This window comes from Gadus macrocephalus, chromosome 19, assembly GCF_031168955.1.
Source record: "Gadus macrocephalus chromosome 19, ASM3116895v1".
NCBI lineage: Eukaryota > Metazoa > Chordata > Actinopteri > Gadiformes > Gadidae > Gadus > Gadus macrocephalus.
The window spans coordinates 17,294,776-17,318,774 of NC_082400.1; the positions used below are offsets into that span (position 1 = coordinate 17,294,776).

The 23,999-nt window shown below is 49.5% G+C and overlaps 1 protein-coding gene across 1 annotated transcript; it reads left to right on the plus strand.

Annotated features, from left to right (window-relative positions):
• The first annotated feature begins 654 nt into the window (after positions 1–654).
• LOC132448064 (plasma membrane calcium-transporting ATPase 1-like) lies at positions 655–23,902 on the plus strand. The gene is made up of 6 exons (XM_060039127.1): positions 655–1,053; positions 8,707–9,250; positions 15,387–15,584; positions 19,858–20,115; positions 20,424–20,549; positions 23,574–23,902. Exons 2-6 carry the CDS (start codon positions 9,058–9,060, stop codon positions 23,900–23,902), a joined length of 1,104 nt encoding a protein of 367 aa, XP_059895110.1. The 5' UTR covers positions 655–1,053; positions 8,707–9,057.
• The last annotated feature ends 97 nt before the right edge of the window (positions 23,903–23,999 follow it).

Sequence of the window (23,999 nt, forward strand, 5' to 3'; positions counted from 1 at the left end):
GTGAATGTCCAACCGGGGTCAACATGTTTAGTCGTAAAAACCCATGACCTGCTGTCATGACCATAGGTCAGTGATGTCTGATTTAAGGACCCCTGGCATGAAATGGGCCTTAGTCATGAATATTCATGTTGAATTGGCATATCAGGAACATATTAAAGATTTGTTCCACCATATGCTTTCAACTGCCTATCCTTGCATTGCTCTCAGTTTGCAGCATTGTACCTTATTATATGTGTCGGTGTTTTCAATCAACACTCATAATTGATTTCATATGCAAATGTGTTCTTGTTGCTATATTGATGCTATATGGTTCCTGCGTGTATTGCTTCTCCATCATCTACATGTTCTTGTGGTATAGACCAACAGTGTGTGTGTGTGTATGTGTGTGTGTGTGTTTGTGTGTGAACAGCATTTAACGGCATTTAAACAGCAGTTACAAATTCGATTTAGGCAAGACAATTTTTAACCCAATTCATCACTGTTTAAGTGACAGTGGAAAAATGTCTGAAAATTGGTTATTCTGTCTGTACAACGGGATTAGGGGAATGAATACGGGCATTGAGATCCAGCGAAAGAAGAAAAAAAAGCACTACGTCATGGAAATAATGACGTCAGGTTTGATTAGGCGCCGAGGGAAGTCTTGACTGGTGTGGGTGGAGAGTCAACGGCGGTGCAGACAACAGACCAGCTCAATGTGGTGGACGGCCGCCGAGCCGAGAAGGTGCCGTTGATTGCCGGCTGTGTCATATGATTCGACCTGGACCATCTATCTTTGTATTATCCCGTTATTATAACGTGAGACGGGGAAAAGCAGGCAGTTGGATCCGTGACGTAACCGTTTCCATAGGCGACTGATCCGCCGGCTGAGCCAATGGGGACGTACACAAGGGTCCATGGCCATCCTCCTGACATGCATCACATGTCCCCGGCGGTGTTGTGACAGTGCGGTGGGCGGGACTCTGCCTCTGGTCGGGGGAGCGCGTCCAGTCCCTCGCTGAGACTGAGGGGGAACGTAAGAGAGAAGGGGACCTGGGCTGTTTTTCAGGGAACCGAGTAAGTATTCTTTTTTGCATTTTTCGTATTTCCAGCCAAGCCTGCGTAAAAAGGGCTCGGCGTGTCTCTGACGCGGCGCTCTCCGTGTGGTCCAACAGCGAGGTGTTCTCTAAGGTCCGCACATTGTGCCCACCGAGCAGACCGCCGTGCGCTAGCGGGGCAGTAGCTCGATGCTAACGGTACATCAGGACTGGCTGGCACCGGGCTGCTTCTCCTCTAGGACTCCAGCCGCTCTCCTGGTCGGCCGGGTCGGATTCTCTACCACCTTGTCCGTTGCGATACTGAGCTGGAACATGCTATCGGAAATGTCACAGTGGTGCAAGAAGGGGGTTTGGGGATAAATGCCTGGTGTGCAATGAGTGGAGGCTAGTCGGCTACTCGGCTAAACGTGTAAGCTAACCTCTTCCTCTTGCGGCTGAAACGTTATTATTGTGTTATTCTTGTGTTATTCTGTACATGGTGCAGCTGCTTGTGCACGACGCCTGGCGACAAAGTTCAGCAGCTCATTTGTGTGAAGGAGGAATTAGCTCAGACCGTTGACATGGCTATTCCGTTAAATACAAGGCTGGCGCGTTTACGAGTCATTTGTCAGTTATATTGACCATTTTCCGAATATTTTCTAACGTTAAATAAACATTCCATTACGAACAGGCGAATTTGAGCAAGTGTGCTTTTTATTGTCGAGGGACTTTTAATATTTAAATGTATTCCTGGTCTGGAGTCGGTCGGAAAACCCCCCGTTAGAGCACCCAAAGAAGACAATTTGTGTGCTGCAGAGCCGTGCACTGCCAGGGTCGGCGGAGATAGGGTCATAAATTGTAGCGATATCCCGGTCAGCGACAACACAATTTCCTGTCTCTTACTTTCTATGAGCTGTGTTCGTCAGCTCAGACAGTCGAGGAGAATGAGAGCATGACAAGAATAACATTAACAACATCGACCATGAGTACACCTATTAGGTTATGAGGAAAAGCATTGACAAGACATTAAAGGGAAACGGGTATCCCTCGATCGAAAGTCCCTCCCTCTCTATCGTTGCTAAAATCATGTAACGGAAAGTCCCGCCCTCTCTCGCCAATCAGGCTCATTTGGAGCGTCCAGGACAGGCGTTCCGTCGTGAGATGAGAACGCCTGGGAGCGAGGATACGGCCGGGGCTGAGGGTGGCGTTAGCTGGTGCGGTTCTTGGTTAGGTGGTTGGGCGTTGCGCCCTAGATAGAATATAGGAATGTATCCATAACACCTGCAAAATAAGACGCATTCATAATTGATGATTACATTTCGGTTTAAGAATGTAATTATTGTCTTTAACGGTCTGTCTTATTCATTTTTTTAATCATACTTTCATGAAACGTTGTAGAAGGACAACCCTTTAAAGCCCGTGAGAAACGAAGTTAGTAGAAGAGAGGAAGAAGCTACACTAGAAAATAAGTTCTTATTACATGGAGGCAACATTAGCACACAGTTATGTTAGGGCATGCACTTAATCATCAATATGATCATTAGGGTTGCTCACAAAGTCCAGGCAGGCCGACCCTACCCTAATTGTAACCTAACTGAACCAGGAAGGCAACATGTTCGTCAGCTAGAGCAACGTGACTGAAAAGATAAACTTCAATTCACAAGTAACAGACTACAGCTCTTGAGCCCAACCCGACCCTGATGCTATTAGATGGAGAGCCTGAATGCTGGAGAGTGCACTGTCACCGAATACCTTCTGGTGTCTTGGAGAAAGAAAAAGCCCCCATCCAATTAAAAGACACACTGCTCCTGTGCATGAGCAGAGTTACACAGTGCGAGACACGCTTCCTTCCGTCTTCTTACCACCACTTTCCAGCTTTAAAAGGATCCACGCTGCCCAAGCAGCGAGCCGTGCTTGACCCTTGCTTGTTTTATTGAGTGTGGTAAATGAATGCATCAGAATGTGTGGGACACTAGCGTGGACCGAGACGCGCTGTCAGCAGAAGACAACCTCTATAGCATGGCGGAGTATGAATCATAGCTTGTCAAAGTAGATAGTGCATAGTAGGGGGGTTGTATGACACACCAACTGCTGTAGCCTACTGCTATCATTCCTGGTATAGTGTTCTGTAAAGTCTGGGGCTATTTGAGCTTGTCCTTTATGCATTATAACGGTAAACACAATTTAACAATTTGCCTATATTTCATATTTGATGAATGTTTTTCTTTCTTGATTCTTCATTGCTGGTATAGCAATCATGGTTAATTTAGAGTATATTTCATTCAGGGTATTATGTCTGAAAAGTATACATGCAGACAGATATCTAGACTTTGTTTAATCATTCACTCTCAAACCCATTAGTAATGCAATCTGCTGTACTGTCTGAGGCCTTTGCCCCCTCACTGTCACGGTCACTCGAAAATAGATAAACACGAGTTGATGGCAAACAGTACTATCGAGATGTTGCTCTGTTTAAAGTGTAGTGTATCTATTACCATACTGGGATACTATCTTGTGTCCTTTGTTATACTTATTTCATGATGAAACACAAGCTTTTTGCAGAATTCATCTATTTATGCATTTTGTATTGCAAAAGTGGCTGTTTTCAAAGTTCAATGACATAACTATGACTATAAATGGTACTCATTTAGGCTTTGAGCATTGGTGGTGGCGGTAGTAGTAGTAGTAGTCCTATCTATCATGCCTGATAAGATCTTTTAAGACTAATTATGAGGTCAAGTAATGTCTTGTACCTTACAGTAGAATATACTTATTTGATCTTGATCATTCTGTATTTATTAATTAAAATAATGATTGACTCTGTCTGCTACTTCATTTGCAGATAAACAGTGTTTTGGAAAGCGTCTCTCAGTATTTGCCTAACACGTGATGATTTGCCTGTCTTTGTATGGCAGTCCCTGAGCTGAAGTGATCACTATGAGCCAAGTCATTCTGGCTCTCGCGTTGATTTTAGACAAATAATTTTTCCACTCAGAGGTGACCGTGATAACTTGTCAATACATTCTGACACATTTTGCAAGGGTGGTCTTGGAACCAATCTGTCGTCGCACTATGCTGCAGTGCTATCGCAGAACCGTCCACGCAGTAGCCTCTACTGGAGGAGTAAATTAATGGCACTGGACTAGCCCCTATTTAAAAGTATTATTTGCTTAAAGTATTTGGCCATTGTGGGTTATTCGTCTAAGGTGACATTTAATCTATGTAAACTAGAATGGAAAGCTAAACATAGTCTGCTGCTGTACTGTTCAGTGCATTGCAATGATATACTCACGATGGCCTTTTGCTTGTAATCTTTTTCCTTGGTTGATTCACTGAAGGTCTGCTGCGCACCAGAAACCGAGTCTTGAACCCTTTCAGAACTACTTAATTTGTTCACGAAAGAGGAAATGCCAAGTGATAATAGTGCCATATGAGGTCAAGGTTTAGATTGGCAACTAAGACACAGGACAAACATGGAAATGTGTTGTCTTCTCCCCCCACCCAAAATGATGAAGGAGCAAAGAAGATCCTTATTGCTGTTATTATCTATTTTGTATGGTGCAATATTGTAATAGTCATGTGTGTCATGTAATTTTAACAATGAACACATTTTATGCCATGAACATAGTTCAGTAGGAATAGCAAGGTCGCCGTGGCAGCCAATAGCTGGGCGACAGGTCCTCAGTGAGACGCTTCTCTGTCTAGCCTGGTAACCAAAGATCTGAGTGATCGGCATCCTCAAAGCTTTGGCGTTAAAGAGCTTCCCTTGAGGACGATTTTCCTCGGAATGTCGTCGCACAGGGGGCTATAACTCCTGAATCCTGTATCGGCAACGCTGGACTGCCAACAGCGATAAATATCCTTTCACTGATGACCCACCACCAATGTTTGAATTTCATCTATAAATGCAATTCATTTCTGGTTATCCAAGTGTTTTAGAGACCTCTAAAAACCCAACAACAAAACAAAGTGGAGCTCAGCGTGCAAAGTGAAGTGTGTTGAGCCTGACACCTCCGCCCGTGTCCTTATGAACTGGCCTGGTGACAATGTTGGAGAGCTATTTAGAGGCTCCTCAGTGCTGGTGTGAAGCACAGCCCTCAGATCTGTGAATCCACACGGCGCAAGAAGGCCCTGCTCCTCCGCATGTACAGGGCCTGACCCAGATCAGCCGTGGTGGGGGGGAGGGTGGAGGGTCGGGACGGGGCTGGAGAGATGGGGTGGGCAGTCTGGGGAAGCTAAAAATACCGTCCTTCCAATCGGCAGCTTCCAGTGCGGAGGGATCCCTGTATTTGGTGTCCTTCTCCTCTGCGGAGTCGTTGGCACGCAGGGGCCCACAACCTGCCAGAGGGTTTCCTTCGATTGGTACGTACCTCAGAACGCTTAACGGGGCTGCGCTTCCGTCCAACGTGTACATGTTCCCTCACACGTTCCATCTGCCCCCCTCCCAATATCAGCAGCGGATGTGTTTGGTCAAACTTCGGAGCACTGCGTCCTTACAGCCTGAATAAAGAACAGGCCCCTGGTCATCACGACACGAGTGCCTTCCGGCCATAGGTCGGGGCCATCACGTTGTGTGAGTTCTCACCGGGCAGGGGACACTCTGTGACAAGGGGTTAGCCTCAGCCGCCGCCGCCGCTCAGCCCACCACACCGTGCCAGCTGTTGGCTAGGGAGATCCAATCACCAATGATTTTCCACTGTTGTGACATGTGACCTGTTCCGCAACCCGAAACTGTCACGGCGCCGCAAATGTTGGCACTGGCTTCATCTTGGCTTTGTTGCCGCTTGTGTGGTGTCATGGGCGAGAGGGAGGCGTGGGGGGTATGGGGGGGGGGGGACTGCTTTCATTACTTCAGGTTGAACCTGTGCTCAGGGGACTTGCAAATGTGTCCACCAGTTCCAGCGGAAACCCCCCCCCCATTTCAAACAAGTCCTGCCGCAGTGTGCAAGATGACATCGTAAGTCATCTGGATGTAGTGGAATTTAATGTCTTGGAATACACTCAGTCGCTATGGTAACATCACTCTACCGTCAGGCCCAGTCTCTGAAAGTCAGACGAACCCGGCCACTCTGTTTCAGTGGAGGCGCTCGCCGCTACGACTGTGATATGTTCCATTGAGGCGTTTCAGTGAAAGTTTCACTTGTGTTTTCACTGCTTCGTACATATCTGATGGCCACAGGAAAACACCATGTGAAATGACGTGTGCAGAGCGCAGCATGCACTGAAAACCCCCAGAAGTGAACACGGTGTTTCCCCTCCAGAGTAGGTGTGGTGGTGGTGGTGGTGGTGGGACGGGCACTGGGACGGGCACTGGGACCAGCAACCGATGCCACGCCAGTAATCAACGCTACCCTGCAATTATGCAGAGTAATGAATAATAAATTCTGTCCCCCTTTTCCGCGGCAGATGGCTCCAAATAGAATTTCAACATGTGACGGCATAGTTTCCAGTCGCTCCACGGCAGAGACGGAAAAGCATCCACTTGTGAGGCTGCTGATAAATAAAGGCTGTTTCTTTATCTCCCGTGGCGTGTGTCCCAGTTAAAAACTCCATATTCTGGGAATTTTTGTGTTTGTTTCTTTGTTGGAGCGACAGGGTGTCTGGCGTTCACCAGGTAATGAATAGCGTTCCTGGCAGGCTTGTTTAGCTCATTGTGTTCTAGCCAGACGCTAATGCACATAGTGAGTAAAATAGACCGTCCAGCTGGTGGGCATCACAACAGCAGCACTGCATTTTCTTTTTCCTAGGAAATGTGTGTGAGTGTGCGTCCCCTCCCATGACATGCTTCATGCGGTCGCATTGTTCAAAGCTTTCAAATAAGAGTTACAGTATTTGCTTTGTCTTTTTCACAAAAGGATTTGAGGCTCAGAGTCAAACGTAACCGCTATCAGTCCTGACTTGATAGGGCCCCTTCCAGCACTCCTATTCAGCCTCTTCTCTTTGACAGAATTTAATTAAACAAAATCCCCCCTCCCTCTTTTCGTCTTTAAAACTGCATGACAACTGCTGCGCTTTTGAAGGAATGATTCTGATTATGTTAGGCTGATTAAAGCTGAACTGGTAAGCAGGGTCTTGTTTGAATGGACTCTGGCGTGGAGCACCGCGAGCTCCCTGATGCCACAGATAGTCCTAATTAGATTAAATAGGAGGCTTTTCCTAGGCTAATCAGTCAGACGGCCTCGGCTTACCTTTAAAACGCCGGCAGCCAACCTGCAGAGAAGATGGTTCTTCCTCCTCAAGTCCTTTCTGACTTTGGGTTATTGGGGTACATCTTTCTTTGACCAATTTTGTGATACTTAAAGATGATTTATCATCGTCTTCGGTTGGTTTTGGGTAGTATGTAAGTATTATCATACCGGGATACCACATTTTGTAGTTCAAATTAATTAGGATGTGATGAACTGTTTTTGAATGATCAAAATAAGTTTGGTTTGGATTTTACAGAAAAATGTTTCAAAAAGGCACACTTACTTGATCTGACTCCAAACCTAAAAGAACATCTAGCCCAAATCAATTAGCCGTGGTTGGAGTGTTTCAAATGTGTTTTGAATGGCATATGATACGATAAGGAACTTTTTGAGATACACATATATTGTGTGGTAATATCTTTCGGTTTCCGTAAGGGCCCAGTACTACTGTGCTAAAAAGGGAAATCTAATTCTGCCCAAGGCAGGGCTGCTAATGCTCCACTTATGATGCTGAAAGGAAATCATGCAGGGCCATTCCATAAACACAGAGCAGTACAGTGGGCATGGAGTCTGGTTGTAAGGTGAGCATGTTGAGACATTTGCTGCCTCTGTAGGACAAATCAAACCGTTCTTGGGAAATTTACAGCGTTTTTTCTCCTGGGTGTGATATGGGTTGTTTGGGACAGATCTTGAACAGTCACTTAAAGCTGTGCATTGTTTTCTCTGTGGCTTTCATTTTTTGAATGATGGTTGCCCGAAGAATAAAAACACATCCACTCAGAGCTCAATCAAACCGGGGACTTTTTCTCTCTCTCTGAATCTCTTTGGTCCAGTGGGGAAAAAGGAGAGATATTCAGATTTTGAGCAATAGTGATGGTGGCAGTACAAATGTGACTATTCAACCCCAGAGTGTTTCATGTTGGTCCCATCTTAAATTCCAATAACATTGCTCATATTTGCAGACATCACTCCATAATAGGACAAACTGCCATACAATTATCAATTTATTATATTTGTGCGACATTATCCATCTTCTGCTCTGTGAAGGGTTGATATTTAGATGAATGTAAGATTCTTCCCTGGATTCCTGTAATGAAAGGCACGTGATCAGTTGCAGGCATCCGGCACTGCCTCAGTCGCAATGCATAGCTTTATAAATGGAACCCTTACCAGGCGAGACAAGGAAAGTCAATCTTTAACGTCAGTCCTCCAGGGTTCCAGTTTGAGCCGCTCAATGGAAAGTTTCTTTTTTTTCACACTTTTCACTTTTCGAGTTACTGTCCTCTAGACAGTTGTGAAAGTTAAAAAAGGGTGTAAAGCTGCCAATAAGGATGCACTCTGTCGCCCACTGACTGTTGGAAAGCGGTGTGTATGCCGTTCCCTTGTGACTGTCTTACTGACTGTTTTCTTTTAATATGTCCCAAGTGTTGCACTTGATGTCCAAGTATGTTTTTTTTAAGGGCAACCCTTCCTTATCACTAACGGTGACCTTTCTCTCTCCCCAGTTTCCCTTTCAGATCCGGGTGTCTGGGGTTCTCTGGCTCTGTGGATGATCCTCAGTCAACATGAAAGACTAGGAGCTCAGCTCTCCGAGGGGAAATGGCTTTCTGTGCTCCGTCCCAGTCCGGCGCCCTGGCCTGCTGCCCCAGCTGCCTCTGAGAGGAGCCCCGCTCCGCGGCCCATGGGAGCCAAGCCTGCACTCGCTCGCTCCAGGATTTAAAGCAACCCTTTTTTAATATATCGCCGCTCCCCCTACCAGAGAGCCACCTGCCCCCCACCCCCCCCTCCCCGGGACACCGACCCCCCCCCCTCCGGCACCGTTGAGCAGCGAGGCGGGGTGCTGTGCGGCGGACACGATGGCCAACAACTCGTACAGCGGCGTCAAGAACTCCGTCGTGGAGAACAGCCATGGCGGGGACTTCGGGTGCTCGCTCAAAGACCTGCGCTCGCTCATGGAGCTGCGTGGTGCAGAGGGGCTGGGCAAGATAGGGGAGAGCTACGGGGACGTTCACGGACTCTGCGCCCGCTTGAAAACGTCGCCCGTCGATGGTATGCCGTAGCCGGGTGCCCCACCCCATCTTCACCGTCACCCGTTGATCTTGTTGTTTAACTTCCTGTACGGAGACGTTTGTGTGTCTGCAGCCGTCATGTCCGCGCGGTTTAGGAGAGGGGGTTAGACGTTGGCCCCCTGTCACCCACGTCACCTTGACATCACTTCCTTAAAACACGAATGGCGGACAGGTGGTCTGACAGCCGGCACTGCCCTGGAGCCTGTCCAAAGGCCTCGTGCCCTCGGTCTCTTGTTCTCCCTCTGCCCTTCCTGTCACCTGTGTGTGTGTGTGTGTGTGTGTGTGTGTGTGTGTGTGTGTGTGTGAGAACCCAGCAGCTGTCTTGCCCTGGGCAGAGTACCAGTTGCGGCATGTCGCTGTCGTCCATGCGTGGGGCGTAGTACGTGCGTGTCACACACATGAACACCACCGGCCTCTGACCCAGGCGGCTGGGCTTACACAGAAATTGGCGCAAAATATCACACCTGCACAAGTGGATTAGGCTAATCAGTTATGTTTAACAGAACTTAAAGGTATAGGGAGGTAAATGGTCAAATTGCTGAGGCAGGTGTTTGATTACAGAGGCGGGGCATAATGATGGCCTTCGACCCTTAAAACCGCCTGGATTATAGACTTCCTGTCCGTCACTGTGACCCTAAGACGTGCATATATGGAGGCACCTTTCCCAACTCAGCAGATGTAACCAGGCCAAGTCTGCTGGGGTGAGGGCAAAAGAACTGCACAGTCACCTTATGGGCCCCATCCACACTGCGCCACATTCCAACGCATCGAACTCCATTTGTCTTTTTTCTTTTACCTTCTCTCTCGCTCTCTCTCTCTCTCTCTCTCTCTCTCTCTCTCTCTCTCTCTCTCTCTCTCTCTCTCTCTCTCTCTCTCTCTCTCTCTCTCCGTCTCGATCACTCACAGCACACACATACATTCTGTCTCTATCGACTGCCGGCCTGCCTCATCACGGATGGGACCTTGATTGGACCCTGTTTTGGGGGGGGGATTTTCAGTTTTATCCAGGATTAGAACGACACTGCGTATCTTCTGTGGAGGCAACTGTGCCACAGCAGGGACAACGCTGCCAAGCGGCCACCCCTAGCCTTTAGTGAGCCGCGCCTTCTAAAGAGAAGGCAGACTGGATCTAAACCTCCAGGTTCTGATCAGGAAGAGCACCTTGCAGTATTCTTGCAAGGTGCTCTTGGGTGTAATGAGCACAATGGTTCCATTGTGTGAGGTGGTGTAACCACAGTGTTGTTGAGCATGCATTGTTTACTGAAGGGCACCATGCAGGTTGTCCTGGTTGTAATTTGCAAATGACTGGTTGGGCCAAGTTGACCATCTTGTCTTCTATCTGGTGACGTTCATACAATCTGGTTGTTTGCATAAATGTCCCCCGTCTGTATGGCGTCTCAAGTCCTAATTAAGACTACAGGAAGTACATTTTAGAAATCAGCAGCTTGTTGCAGTCTAAAATGTTCTACTATTGATACTTAAGGGACTACTTTGGCGCATTAATGGCAGGATATTTCCGTTACCAATCTTCAAATCAATCTCGTAAAATTGCTTTCACTTTTTCTTCCCTTTTTTATTTAGCCAAATGAGATTGCAGAGGCAGCGTCTTGCAAATGCTTTTTTCTTCTACTCTCGAGAGTTTCCAGAGGTTCTGGAAGGCCTGCCTACTGACCCACACGCGTACTAACCAGCGCTGCTAACAGATTATCTGCAGGGAGGTCCGTTTATTCCGGGCACTCGTGGTTTTGAGTCTGGCCGTCGGCCATCGGACTGAGAAATTAAGCCGTCATTTAAGATTACAGGAGCTTGACAATTGAAAAGGGATTTCCAATTAGTGGGCCGGGCATTTCTCTAACCTCTTAAGTCTATCCTGTTGCTAATCCTTCAACCTGTGTGTGTGTGTGTGTGTGTGTGTGTGTGTGTGTGTGTGTGTGTGTGTGTGTGTGTGTGTGTGTGTGTGTGTGTGTGTGTGTGTGTGTGTGTGTGTGTGTGTGTGTGTGTGTGTGTGTGTGTGTGTGTGGGGGGGGGGGGGGGGGTTCTTCCTCCCTTCCTCCCTCCCGAAGTTTGACTTAACTTCACTGGCGCAGCTGTGCTTTTATGCTTCACAACTCTATTTTTATCCGTCTCGGCAGAGTCCAGGGCTCAGACTATAACGGCCTGCTGAAGTGCGGCTCAATGTCCTCTCTGCAGCGGGCACACATCTCGCCGCGCGCATTCCCCACACTTTGTATCGGCGTGTAAATGAAGAAAGGGCCCCTCCGTGTCGATGGTATCGACCATCTCGCCCCGTTTTCTCCCCTCTGACACTTATTGTCTGTTGATGGCTATTTCGGTGGAGTCAAATATTTGGGTCCCGTCCGATTGATCCAATCGATTGTGGGCAGAGACGACTCTGCTGTTTGCCTGCATTCACAACGTCGTCAGGCCCTTAGCATCCGTCACCACGGCGATCAGCCCGGCCGCGTTCAACAGGAAGGCGCAGAACGTTAAATTATCGTTTTCTGCTGGTAACTCACAAGCCGAGTGGCGGCGTTGGCTCGGTGTCCATGAAGGACGAGGTGAGGAGGTTTGTTTGGCCTGTGAACGGAGGCGGCAGATGGCCCTGCCTGTTGAGTCAGCACCGTCACTTGTTGTTGTTAATACCTGTTGTAATCTCTAGATGCCATACCGTGATTCGAGTGCGAGAGGCGTTCACTGACTTCCGTCATTGCACAACCGCATTTCCTCACTTGGTTAATAATAATTTACCCTCATTTTGTGGAGCCTTATCAGAAGATTGATGGCCTAACACTTCAGAAACGGTCTGGGATGCTTGTGGTGCAACCTGCCTGTTGCTAGGTCGGCCTGCAACACAGAGAGCTCTGTTACGTGTGAGAGGCACTTTTAGTTAATATCCTATTTCAACACATGACGGGTATTGACGTACCGCTTATCTCTTTCCAAAATGGAAAGAAGGGCCACGAGCGACGTAGATCAGCGCTGTCGTCGGGGCAGAGCCTCTTTATTTGTCTGCAAGCCCGCAATCTCATTGGGAGCGCACGGAAAGGTCAGCGGCCAGTACGGGTAAAGTGCAAATGGTTTGACCTTTGAGCAGCGACATGGTGGAACATCTCCTCACCTGCCGGGTTCGAGGGTAGCGGCGGCGCGAGGTCGAAGGCCAGCGCTATCTTCACCGGGAGACTCAACCACCAGGACACAGCAGAATTCTGCATTCACTTCCCCCCGTCCAGCTGGCTGCTAGAGCCAAGATGGCCGCGGATAAAGCCCATGGGCTCGCGCGGATGGAGAGGAACAAACCAACCTGTGGTTGGACCAGCGGATGTCTACGCTGCCACTTTGGCCCATGTTGGGAAGGAAAGGATTGGGGATAGGATCTCGGCAGCCCCCCCCCCCCCCCCCCCCTTCCTCCTCCCGCCAGCGGTGGCTGAACTGACAGCGCTCTGAGGGGCCGTGTAGGGACAACTAGGTCCGTTTTAAACCGTTAATGATTAGCCACTTAACTGGGGACGGACTCCCTGTGCTGAGATGATGTGCTCGGCCGTCTGTTTTCGGTCGCTGTGGAGGGAGGGGGTGGGAGGCCCGATGTTAACCTTTAACGTCCTTTATACATTATGATCGTTCATGCACTTATGTCCCGAGCATGAAGGCAGACGGGGGGGGGACGACGACGATGCAGTGGAAAATGTAATGGGTTATTAGCTGTCAGCGTGTTCTCATTAGAGGCCTAGAGAATCAAAGCCGGCGCTGAGAGATGGCCACACAGCAGGCCGCCATGTTGGAGCCAGTGAGTCATCGATGGCTCCTAGAGCTCGTAGCGTCGACGGTGAGGTCTTTTTGTTACCGGCTGGCGCGTTATTACATTGTGACGAAGGAGTTGGCGTGTGCTAGGATTGACATGACCACAATGTCTCTTTTCCTGGATTTCTTTCCCTCTCTTTTAAGAGTGTGAAAGCCTGGACGTGCCTAGGCCCATACATGTTGAAGTGAACCGGGGTCCTTTGAGGCTGTTCCGAATTGCGATTTGATTCAGTATGTCCAATCACCGTACCATCATTGTTGTTTTTCTGTCTTTGTATTCGGGGGTAACTTCAAATGGCTGAGGCCGCATCTTCAAGTGGAGTAATGTCACGCAACACAGAATAATGTTAGGCCATTAGAAGTCTAGGCCGTTGAGTTGTTTCAAGTCTACCAAAGAAATATACCCAAACAGCAAATGTATTTTGGTGTTTGTCTCAACACGGAGAAGGCAAACCATGCTGGTTAATTCTGAAAGTTTATAATAAACTTTCAAATGTGTTTTCATAATGATTGTTAAAATGAAAGATTAGACATCTGTAGTCTTAATCTTTCCATGCCAGAAAACATTATGAAACCAACCAATTATGCTGTAAAAAGAAGTCACTAAGAGGGTTTTACACAAAGAATACCGCGGGAATAATACATCCATCCAAAAATATGGACAATCAATTATTCCCCACACGAAAGGCTCTTCACAATATCACAAACCACATCAGTTTGCTGATTTAAATGGCTCATTAAGAACAACCCATTCATTCTCTGGCACTCGCTTTGGAGTGTGTGTGTGTGTGTGTGTGTGTGTGTGTGTGTGTGTGTGTGTGTGTGTGTGTGTGTGTGTGTGTGTGTGTGTGTGTGTGTGTGTGTGTGTGTGTGTGTGTGTGTGTGTGTGTGTGTGTGTGTGTGTGTGTGTGTGTGTGTGGGGGTAGGCTCCTCTTGTGTCATCTTGACTCACATTCACCTTGAACATCCAAACAGACCTTCCTCAAACCTTCTCTTCTCTCTCGGCACTCCCTCCACCGTCGGCTGAAGATTTAAGTTTATTTTTAGGAAGCTGAAAATGCTTCGACAAATACGGGAGGCTGCGAATGTTGGTGTGTGCGTCTCACCTCAAAGCCCTGCAATGCAGACTTTTTACCCACATCCAGAGGCATGAACAGTGTGTGTGTGTGTGTGTGTGTGCGTGCCTGTGCTCCCCTCACCTTTCCCCCCCTGCCTATTGAGGCGATGAGCCCCGACCCCCTCCAGCACTCTGTTGCTCCCTCTCGTCATTAGTGGGTCCCCCGCAACACGCCGGGGGCCTGTCTCGTCCTCACCACACACACACACGCACACACACACCCTCTCATTCTCGACGCATCTGCCTGTCAGCAGCAGTTTCACACAGTCACTCTCCCCTCTCTCTGCTCCATCTCTCCTTCTGCCTCTGCAACAGACACACACACACTGCCACACACTGCCACACACACACACACACACACACACACACACACACACACACACACACACACACACACACACACACACACACACACACACACACACACACACACACACACACACACACACACACACACACACACACACACACACACACACACAAACACACACTGCCACACACACACACACACACGGCCACACACACACACATGGCCCCACACGTGCCCAAGTCCAGTTCCGTCCAGTCTGCAGAGCCACCCCCGCACCATGGTCATGAATAGAGCTGAAAAGCTGTCGCGGATCATCAGATGTGCGAAGGTCCTTTAGGATACTCGACTCGGCCTTGAATGCAGCGGTACTCCAACGGCCAGCGGCGGAATGCTTGTGTGTGCACATGGATGAATGGATGAATAACCAGCCAGACGAAAAATATCAGTCTCTTAATGGTACGCCGGGAGGTGTGTGTGCATGATGCTGAGATGATTTCAGCTCCGCCAATTGATTACTTAATACCCTTAACCGTTTATTAAATTCATGACAATGAAGATAAACTGGGAAGGGGGTTTACTGCTGGTCCATGGCCTGCAGAACGTGTATGACGGTTGGGGTTCATGGTTTCAGATAAAAGGCATGGTCACAACACTGATGTAACTGCTCGCTGACCTTTTGAATTGGATAGATAGTTTTCTTGAGGGAACAAGAGACCCTTTTGCTTATTAAAATGGGATGCTCCAAAGGCCACTTTCAGTTTCGTTCGAGACTAGTTGTTTGTTAGGAGAGTATCTGAAATGGATGTGACTTGTGTGAGGTGATCCAGTTCATTGTTCATCTCACCCTCACCCCTTATTTTTTCTCTCTCTCCCTGCTCTCTCTCTTTCTAGGTCTTAGCGGACAACCTGCAGACATCGAGAAACGGAAAACTGCGTTTGGGGAGAACCTAATACCTCCTAAAAAGCCAAAAACCTTCCTTCAGTTAGTATGGGAAGCATTACAAGACGTGACGCTCATCATTCTGGAGGTGGCGGCCATAGTTTCATTGGGCCTCTCTTTCTACCAACCCGAAGATGCTGATAGAACTAGTGAGTTACCCGTGGTTTCCTCTAACTACTGAGACGCTTCTGTTGACCTGCATTACCTAACATCTCAACTAGTGAGTAACCCGTGGTTCCTCCTCTAACTACTGAGACGCTTCTGTTGACCTGCATTACCTAACATCTCAACTAGTGAGTAACCCGTGGTTCCTCCTCTAACTACTGAGACGCTTCTGTTGATCTGCATTACCTAACATCTCAACTAGCTCCAAGCTTAAAACGACCTGGACACATCTGTGGTCAATGCTGATCGATAGCGAGGTCAATAATGTTCAATCAATGAAATCACATCCAATAACGGATATATTCTACAAATTAAAAGGGCTGGCCAGCCGGTGTACTATCGCCTCTTCCAAAACCCCTCCCATCACTGGGGGGGCTCCACCCCACACACTAAGGTCATCCAGTAAGGTCAGGGGGGGCTCCACCTCACACACTAAGGTCATCCACTAAGTTCAGGGCGGGCTCCACCTCACACACTAAGGTCATCCAGTAAGGTCAGGGGGGGCTCCACCTCACACTAAGGTCATCCAGTAAGGTCAGGGGGGGCTCCACCCCACACACTAAGGTCACCCAGTAAGGTCAGGGGGGGCTCCACCTCACACACTAAGGTCAGGGGGGGCTCCACCCCACACACTAAGGTCACCCAGTAAGGTCAGGGGGGGCTCCACCCCACACACTAAGGTCACCCAGTAAGGTCAGGGGGGGCTCCACCTCACACACTAAGGTCACCCAGTAAGGTCAGGGGGGGCTCCACCCCACACACTAAGGTCACCCAGTAAGGTCAGGGGGGGCTCCACCCCACACACTAAGGTCATCCAGTAAGGTCAGGGGGGGCTCCACCTCACACACTAAGGTCATCCAGTAAGGTCAGGGGGGGCTCCATCTCACACACTAAGGTCAGGGGGGGCTCCACCTCACACTAAGGTCATCCAGTAAGGTCAGGGGGGGCTCCACCTCACACACTAAGGTCATCCAGTAAGGTCAGGGGGGGCTCCACCTCACACACTAAGGTCATCCAGTAAGGTCAGGGGGGGCTCCACCTCACACTAAGGTCATCCAGTAAGGTCAGGGGGGGCTCCACCTCACACACTAAGGTCAGGGGGGGCTCCACCTCACACTAAGGTCATCCAGTAAGGTCAGGGGGGGCTCCACCTCACACACTAAGGTCATCCAGTAAGGTCAGGGGGGGCTCCACCTCACACTAAGGTCATCCAGTAAGGTCAGGGGGGGCTCCACCTCAAACACTAAGGTCATCCAGTAAGGTCAGGGGGGGCTCCACCTCACACTAAGGTCATCCAGTAAGGTCAGGGGGGGCTCCATCTCACACACTAAGGTCATCCAGTAAGGTCAGGGGGGGCTCCATCTCACACACTAAGGTCATCCAGTAAGGTCAGGGGGGGCTCCATCTCACACACTAAGGTCATCCAGTAAGGTCAGGGGGGGCTCCATCTCACACACTAAGGTCATCCAGTAAGGTCAGGGGGGGCTCCACCCCACACACTAAGGTCATCCAGTAAGGTCAGGGGGGGCTCCACCTCACACACACTAAGGTCATCCAGTAAGGTCAGGGGGGGCTCCACCTCACACACACTAAGGTCATCCAGTAAGGTCAGGGGGGGCTCCACCTCACACACTAAGGTCATCCAGTAAGGTCAGGGGGGGCTCCACCTCACACACTAAGGTCATCCAGTAAGGTCAGGGGGGGCTCCACCTCACACACACTAAGGTCATCCAGTAAGGTCAGGGGGGGCTCCACCTCACACACTAAGGTCATCCAGTAAGGTCAGGGGGGGCTCCATCTCACACACTAAGGTCATCCAGTAAGGTCAGGGGGGGCTCCACCTCACACACTAAGGTCATCCGGTAAGGTCAGGGGGGGCTCCACCTCACACACTAAGGTCATCCAGTAAGGTCAGGGGGGGCTCCATCTCACACACTAAGGTCATCCAGTAAGGTCAGGGGGGGCTCCACCTCACACACTAAGGTCATCCAGTAAGGTCAGGGGGGGCTCCACCTCACACACTGTAAGGTCATCCAGTAAGGTCAGGGGGGGCTCCACCTCACACACTAAGGTCATCCAGTAAGGTCAGGGGGGGCTCCACCTCACACACTGTAAGGTCATCCAGTAAGGTCAGGGGGGGCTCCATCTCACACACTGTAAGGTCATCCAGTAAGGTCAGGGGGGGCTCCATCTCACACACTAAGGTCATCCAGTAAGGTCAGGGGGGGCTCCACCTCACACACACTAAGGTCATCCAGTAAGGTCAGGGGGGGCTCCATCTCACACACTAAGGTCATCCAGTAAGGTCAGGGCGGGCTCCACCTCACACACACTAAGGTCATCCAGTAAGGTCAGGGCGGGCTCCACCTCACACACTAAGGTCATCCAGTAAGGTCAGGGGGGGCTCCATCTCACACACACTAAGGTCATCCAGTAAGGTCAGGGGGGGCTCCACCTCACACACACTAAGGTCATCCAGTAAGGTCAGGGCGGGCTCCACCTCACACGCTAAGGTCATCCAGTAAGGTCAGGGGGGGCTCCATCTCACACACACTAAGGTCATCCAGTAAGGTCAGGGGGGGCTCCATCTCACACACTAAGGTCATCCAGTAAGGTCAGGGGGGGCTCCACCTCACACACACTAAGGTCATCCAGTAAGGTCAGGGCGGGCTCCATCTCACACACTAAGGTCATCCAGTAAGGTCAGGGGGGGCTCCACCTCACACACACTAAGGTCATCCAGTAAGGTCAGGGGGGGCTCCATCTCACACACTAAGGTCATCCAGTAAGGTCAGGGGGGGCTCCACCTCACACACTAAGGTCATCCAGTAAGGTCAGGGGGGGCTCCACCTCACACACTAAGGTCATCCAGTAAGGTCAGGGGGGGCTCCACCTCACACACACTAAGGTCATCCAGTAAGGTCAGGGGGGGCTCCACCTCACACACTAAGGTCATCCAGTAAGGTCAGGGGGGGCTCCATCTCACACAATAAGGTCATCCAGTAAGGTCAGGGCGGGCTCCACCTCACACAATAAGGTCATCCAGTAAGGTCAGGGGGGGCTCCACCTCACACACTAAGGTCATCCAGTAAGGTCAGGGGGGGCTCCATCTCACACACTAAGGTCATCCAGTAAGGTCAGGGGGGGCTCCACCTCACACACACTAAGGTCATCCAGTAAGGTCAGGGGGGGCTCCACCTCACACACACTAAGGTCATCCAGTAAGGTCAGGGGGGGCTCCATCTCACACACTAAGGTCATCCAGTAAGGTCAGGGGGGGCTCCACCTCACACACTAAGGTCATCCAGTAAGGTCAGGGGGGGCTCCACCTCACACACACTAAGGTCATCCAGTAAGGTCAGGGGGGGCTCCACCTCACACACTAAGGTCATCCAGTAAGGTCTGCAGCCATTGGCTTGGAGAAGAAAGAGGCTGCAGGCGGTATGCTTTGCAGCCCTTGTATTTTTGAATGAGCCATTCTCCCAGTGAGCTAATGAGAATGGATGTGTTCCAGTTGAGGCCCTGTCAGACCTTCTCAGCGTGGGGGGGCAGGTAGAGCAGGGGGGCGTTGTCAGCATAGTGGAGATGCCCCGTGCTTTCTAATGATCAAACCTGTCTCGTTCCAACAGGGGTTCTGTATGGAACTAAGCAGGGGATGAGGAAGAGGAGGAAGAGGAAGGGCCTCACAGTCAACTGCTATAAGAATCATAAAACATAACCCGTGTTCGATTTGGCTCCCTTGTGCCCAATATAGTGCACCACAGAACACGCGCGTCAGCGTTTTGTAGTTTAATGTCCACAATCTTGAGTGTACAGATCTTGTCCCCTATATAGTGCAGCACTTGATAAGTTAACTTTGGATGAACTGGATTTTGTTTTGTCCCAAAACACAAATGTACCATGATGGGTAGTACACAATGCACCGTAAAAGAAGTGCACAACTGATGCACACTGATTTCCACACCGTGTCCCATGATGCATAGCAGTTTTCATGGTCGTGAGATTCATCCACTAACAATGTTCCGGCGTGTCGGAGTGTGATGTCATATGAGCTGTCGGAGGGGGATGTCACATGTCGCATCACACCAATAGATGACATCATTAGTGTCCGAAATCGCCCTCAATTAGGGCGAGTTAGGAAATATTAATGCAGGAACACATGAAGCGACACCACAGCCCAGATGAGCGTCAGGTGGAGCTCCGTGCCGGCGGTGAGAAGGCCCCTTCTGAACCCTCTGAACCCCCCCGCCCTAACAGATTGTGGGCGGGCCGCCGGGGGCATGGAGGAGGAGGGCGAGGCGGAGGCGGGCTGGATCGAGGGCGCCGCCATCCTGCTGTCGGTCGTGTGCGTGGTGCTGGTGACGGCCTTCAACGACTGGAGCAAAGAGAAGCAGTTCCGGGGGCTGCAGAGCCGCATCGAGCAGGAGCAGAAGTTCACCGTGGTCCGGGGAGGACAGGTCATCCAGATCCCCGTGGCGGAGATCGTGGTTGGGGACGTCGCACAGGTCAAATACGGTATGTGGACGCTCGCCACTCGCTGCTGCTGAGTGTTGCCTTGTTGGCAAATGTGACAGACCTGTTTGTAGGCATTTTTGTTAAATGACTAGCAACCTTACTGGCGTCCTAGCAGAAGTTTAAAATACAGCCTAAAGCGAGGAAGGCAGTAAAGTGCGATAAAGAAGTCAGAAGTGCACCACAAACGTTTGATGACGATGTAAGGAATGCTGGAGAAGTAACTAAACAATTTGCTAAAAGGATGCAGAAGCCTTTGACTGTTCCCCGGAGTGTAACCTCCAGGCCGTGTGCTCCGCTGTGTGTCACAGGAGACCTGCTGCCTGCCGACGGCGTCCTCATCCAAGGGAACGACCTCAAGATTGATGAGAGTTCCCTCACGGGGGAGTCGGATCACGTCAAGAAAACACAGACGAAAGATCCCATGCTGTTGTCGGGTAAGGCCTAGTAACACTGAAACACTCTGAGGACCACCCAATTTGGTTGTCAAATAAAAATAGCGCACTATTATTGGTGTTTTTTGTCCCATTTGAGTGGGGCTGAACCAGATATGTTCATTGCTGCTTTGTGACTGATTATAAAATGGGCAATTTATGATCCACCTATTTAATCAAATCAACAGATTCACTGAAATCTGTAATAACGAAAGGATCTATGACAACCTAATCCAGGTCCAGGTTTTAATGTTCGCTGAAGGGAAGTTTCTCGAGCATAAGTGATACCTCACATCGTGTGTCAGCCTCAAGTGATGCTGACATACATAAACACATACATGATGGTAACACACTAGAAGGGCTGGGCGATTAATCAAAATCTTATTACGATTTAAATTTTAACGTCATATGATCCCAAAACTTATTTTTTTGATTTCTTTCTTTATTTTTATTTTTTCTTTAAATTTTTATAGGAAGTGCAGAACAGATCGATACATATCTGTACATTATTTTAGATTTGAACATTTTCTTTTTGACCAAAGTTCTTAGTTACAAAGTGTTTTTTGGTAGAGACATGCTGAATAAATACATCGTCTTTCAAACTCAGAAATAATCGTTTGAATAATCGTGACTTCAATATTGACAATAATAATCGTGATTATGATTTTTTTCCATAATCGAGCAGCCCTACACACTAGGCCAAGGCGCGGTTGGAGACATTAAACTCCTGTTAAGACTGTTTCGGTCAGCCTTTTGTGCACTTTCAATTATCCCTCTTCACAGGTCTCTGTTCACAGGGGGAAGGTCTTCTGCTTGTTTTGCTCCTAATCTGTTTCCACCAACAGCCGGCTGGTCCTTAGATTCAAATAGCTTTTTGTTTAGTTTTTCTTTCTTCTTTCTCCTCGTCTCTGATTGCCTGTTTTCCTCCGGGAGTACGCAGCGAATCTAGAGGAGCGTTCCTTGTTTTAGTTTCACTCATCTTTCTCTCGCCACGCATCCAAGAGGGACCCGGTGCATGTGAATCATACCCCCCCCACCCCCACCTGTTCCACCCCCCACCTGTTCCACCTCCACTGGCTCTGACTCTCCTCCTTCTCCTCCACCAAATCCCTGAAGAAAGATGGAAGGAAAAGCATCCTCATTTAGGGACACATACGGCCACTCTCGCTACCTCTTCCTTCTCTCAGTCTCACTCTTTATCTGTCTCGTTCACTCTTTGTCTCACTCTTTCTAACTTTACTGGTTCCTAAACATTTAGTATATTCTAACCCTAACCAGCTACCTTTTCTCTGAAACCTTATGTTGTCCCCTGCTATCTCTCGCTCGCTCTCTCTCTCCCTGTCCTTCTCTCACTCTCTCAATCTCTTACTTTCTTACTTCCTTCTTTTCTATTCCTTACATTTATTGCTTTTACTGATGCCTTCTCTTTTTCCGGTTGTCTTTCTCCCCTTCTCTCTTCCTCTCTCTTGCGTTCTCTCTCTTTGATTTCTAGATTCTATAAAAAAAAATTCTATATGTTCCCCCCAGGTTTCTGTTTTAGTATAATTTCTGCTTTCTACGGCCAGATGGAGCACAAGTGGATACTTAACATTCAGATATTTAACTCCGGGGACAAGACAATCCTCCATTAATTCAGTCCCGCCATTAATCTGCCCTACAATGGCAGCCTGGGGGTTTCACGATGAAAGGCCGCTGATGAAAGATCCGGGGCGCGTTAGCTTAAAAAACAGGCGGCCTCCTCTCGTCGTTTGATTCTCTGGGCGGGTCCATCCTTTGTGCTCCGCAGACCAAGAGCCACTATTTATTTTTCCACTCCTCGCATGCTGGCCTACTCCTCGGTTCAGCCCCCACACACACACACACACACACACACACACACACACACACACACACACACACACACACACACACACACACACACACACACACACACACACACACACACACACACACACTACGGCACTAGGGAAACGCTTTGAACAGGTGGCAAATAAAACGAAACCAAACATTATTGTGAGTCGTTTTATTTTTTGCCGCGGGTCATCAGCTCATTCTCTCAAGTCACTGCAAGACAGCGTGAAGGGAAACGGGCGCCATGGTGTAAAGGGCCAGAGAGAAACGCTGAGGGGAACATCGTGACTCGTACGGTGTGCCGAAACACCCGCTAAACATGCTGATGGCATTTACTCTGAAGTCTGTGTGTTATTCCTTCCTCCCTTGTGTGCGTGCGTGTGTCTGTGTGTGTCTGTGTGTGTCTGTGTGTGTCTGTGTGTGTCTGTGTGCGTGCGTCTGTGTGTGTCTGTGTGTGTCTGTGTGTGTCTGTGTGTGTCTGTGTGTGTCTGTGTGTGTCTGTGTGCGTGCGTGTGTCTGTGTGTGTCTGTGTGTGTCTGTGTGTGTCTGTGTGTGCGTGCGTGTGTCTGTGTGTGTCTGTGTGTGTCTGTGTGTGTCTGTGTGTGTCTGTGTGTGCGTGCGTGTGTCTGTGTGTGCGTGCGTGTGTCTGTGTGTGTCTGTGTGTGTCTGTGTGTGTCTGTGTGTGTCTGTGTGTGTCTGTGTGCGTGCGTGTGTCTGTGTGTGTCTGTGTGCGTGCGTGTGTCTGTGTGCGTGCGTGTGTCTGTGTGTGTCTGTGTGTGTCTGTGTGTGTCTGTGTGTGTCTGTGTGCGTGCGTGTGTCTGTGTGTGTCTGTGTGTGTCTGTGTGTGTCTGTGTGTGCGTGCGTGTGTCTGTGTGTGTCTGTGTGTGTCTGTGTGTGTCTGTGTGTGTCTGTGTGCGTGCGTGTGTCTGTGTGTGCGTGCGTGTGTCTGTGTGTGTCTGTGTGTGTCTGCGTGTGTCTGTGTGTGCGTGCGTGTGTCTGTGTGTGTCTGTGTGTGTCTGTGTGTGTCTGTGTGTGTCTGTGTGTGTCTGTGTGTGTCTGTGTGTGTCTGTGTGTGTCTGTGTGCGTGCGTGTGTCTGTGTGTGCGTGCGTGTGTCTGTGTGTGTCTGTGTGTGTCTGTGTGTGTCTGTGTGTGTCTGTGTGTGTCTGTGTGCGCAGGCACCCACGTGATGGAGGGCTCGGGGAAGATGCTGGTGACGGCCGTGGGCGTGAACTCCCAGACCGGGATCATCTTCACCCTGCTGGGGGCCAACGAAGAAGAGGAGGACGACGAGGAGGAGAAGAAGAAGAAGGAGGAGAAGAAGAAACAGAGGAAAAGTATGTCGCCCACGCACACACACACACACACACAAGCAGTCACATACACACACAGTCTCACAGACTCAGTCCCACAAACACACGAGCAGTCACAAATAAACACAGTCACACGCAGACACGCACACACACACACAAAAGCAGTCGCATACAAAGAGTCACACACACGGTAACATGCAGACAGACGCAGTCACATGCATCTCTCTTCCGCGTTACCATTTCAGGCCTGTGTGGATTGGTCCGCCGTTCTCCTCTTTACACCAGCCGCCC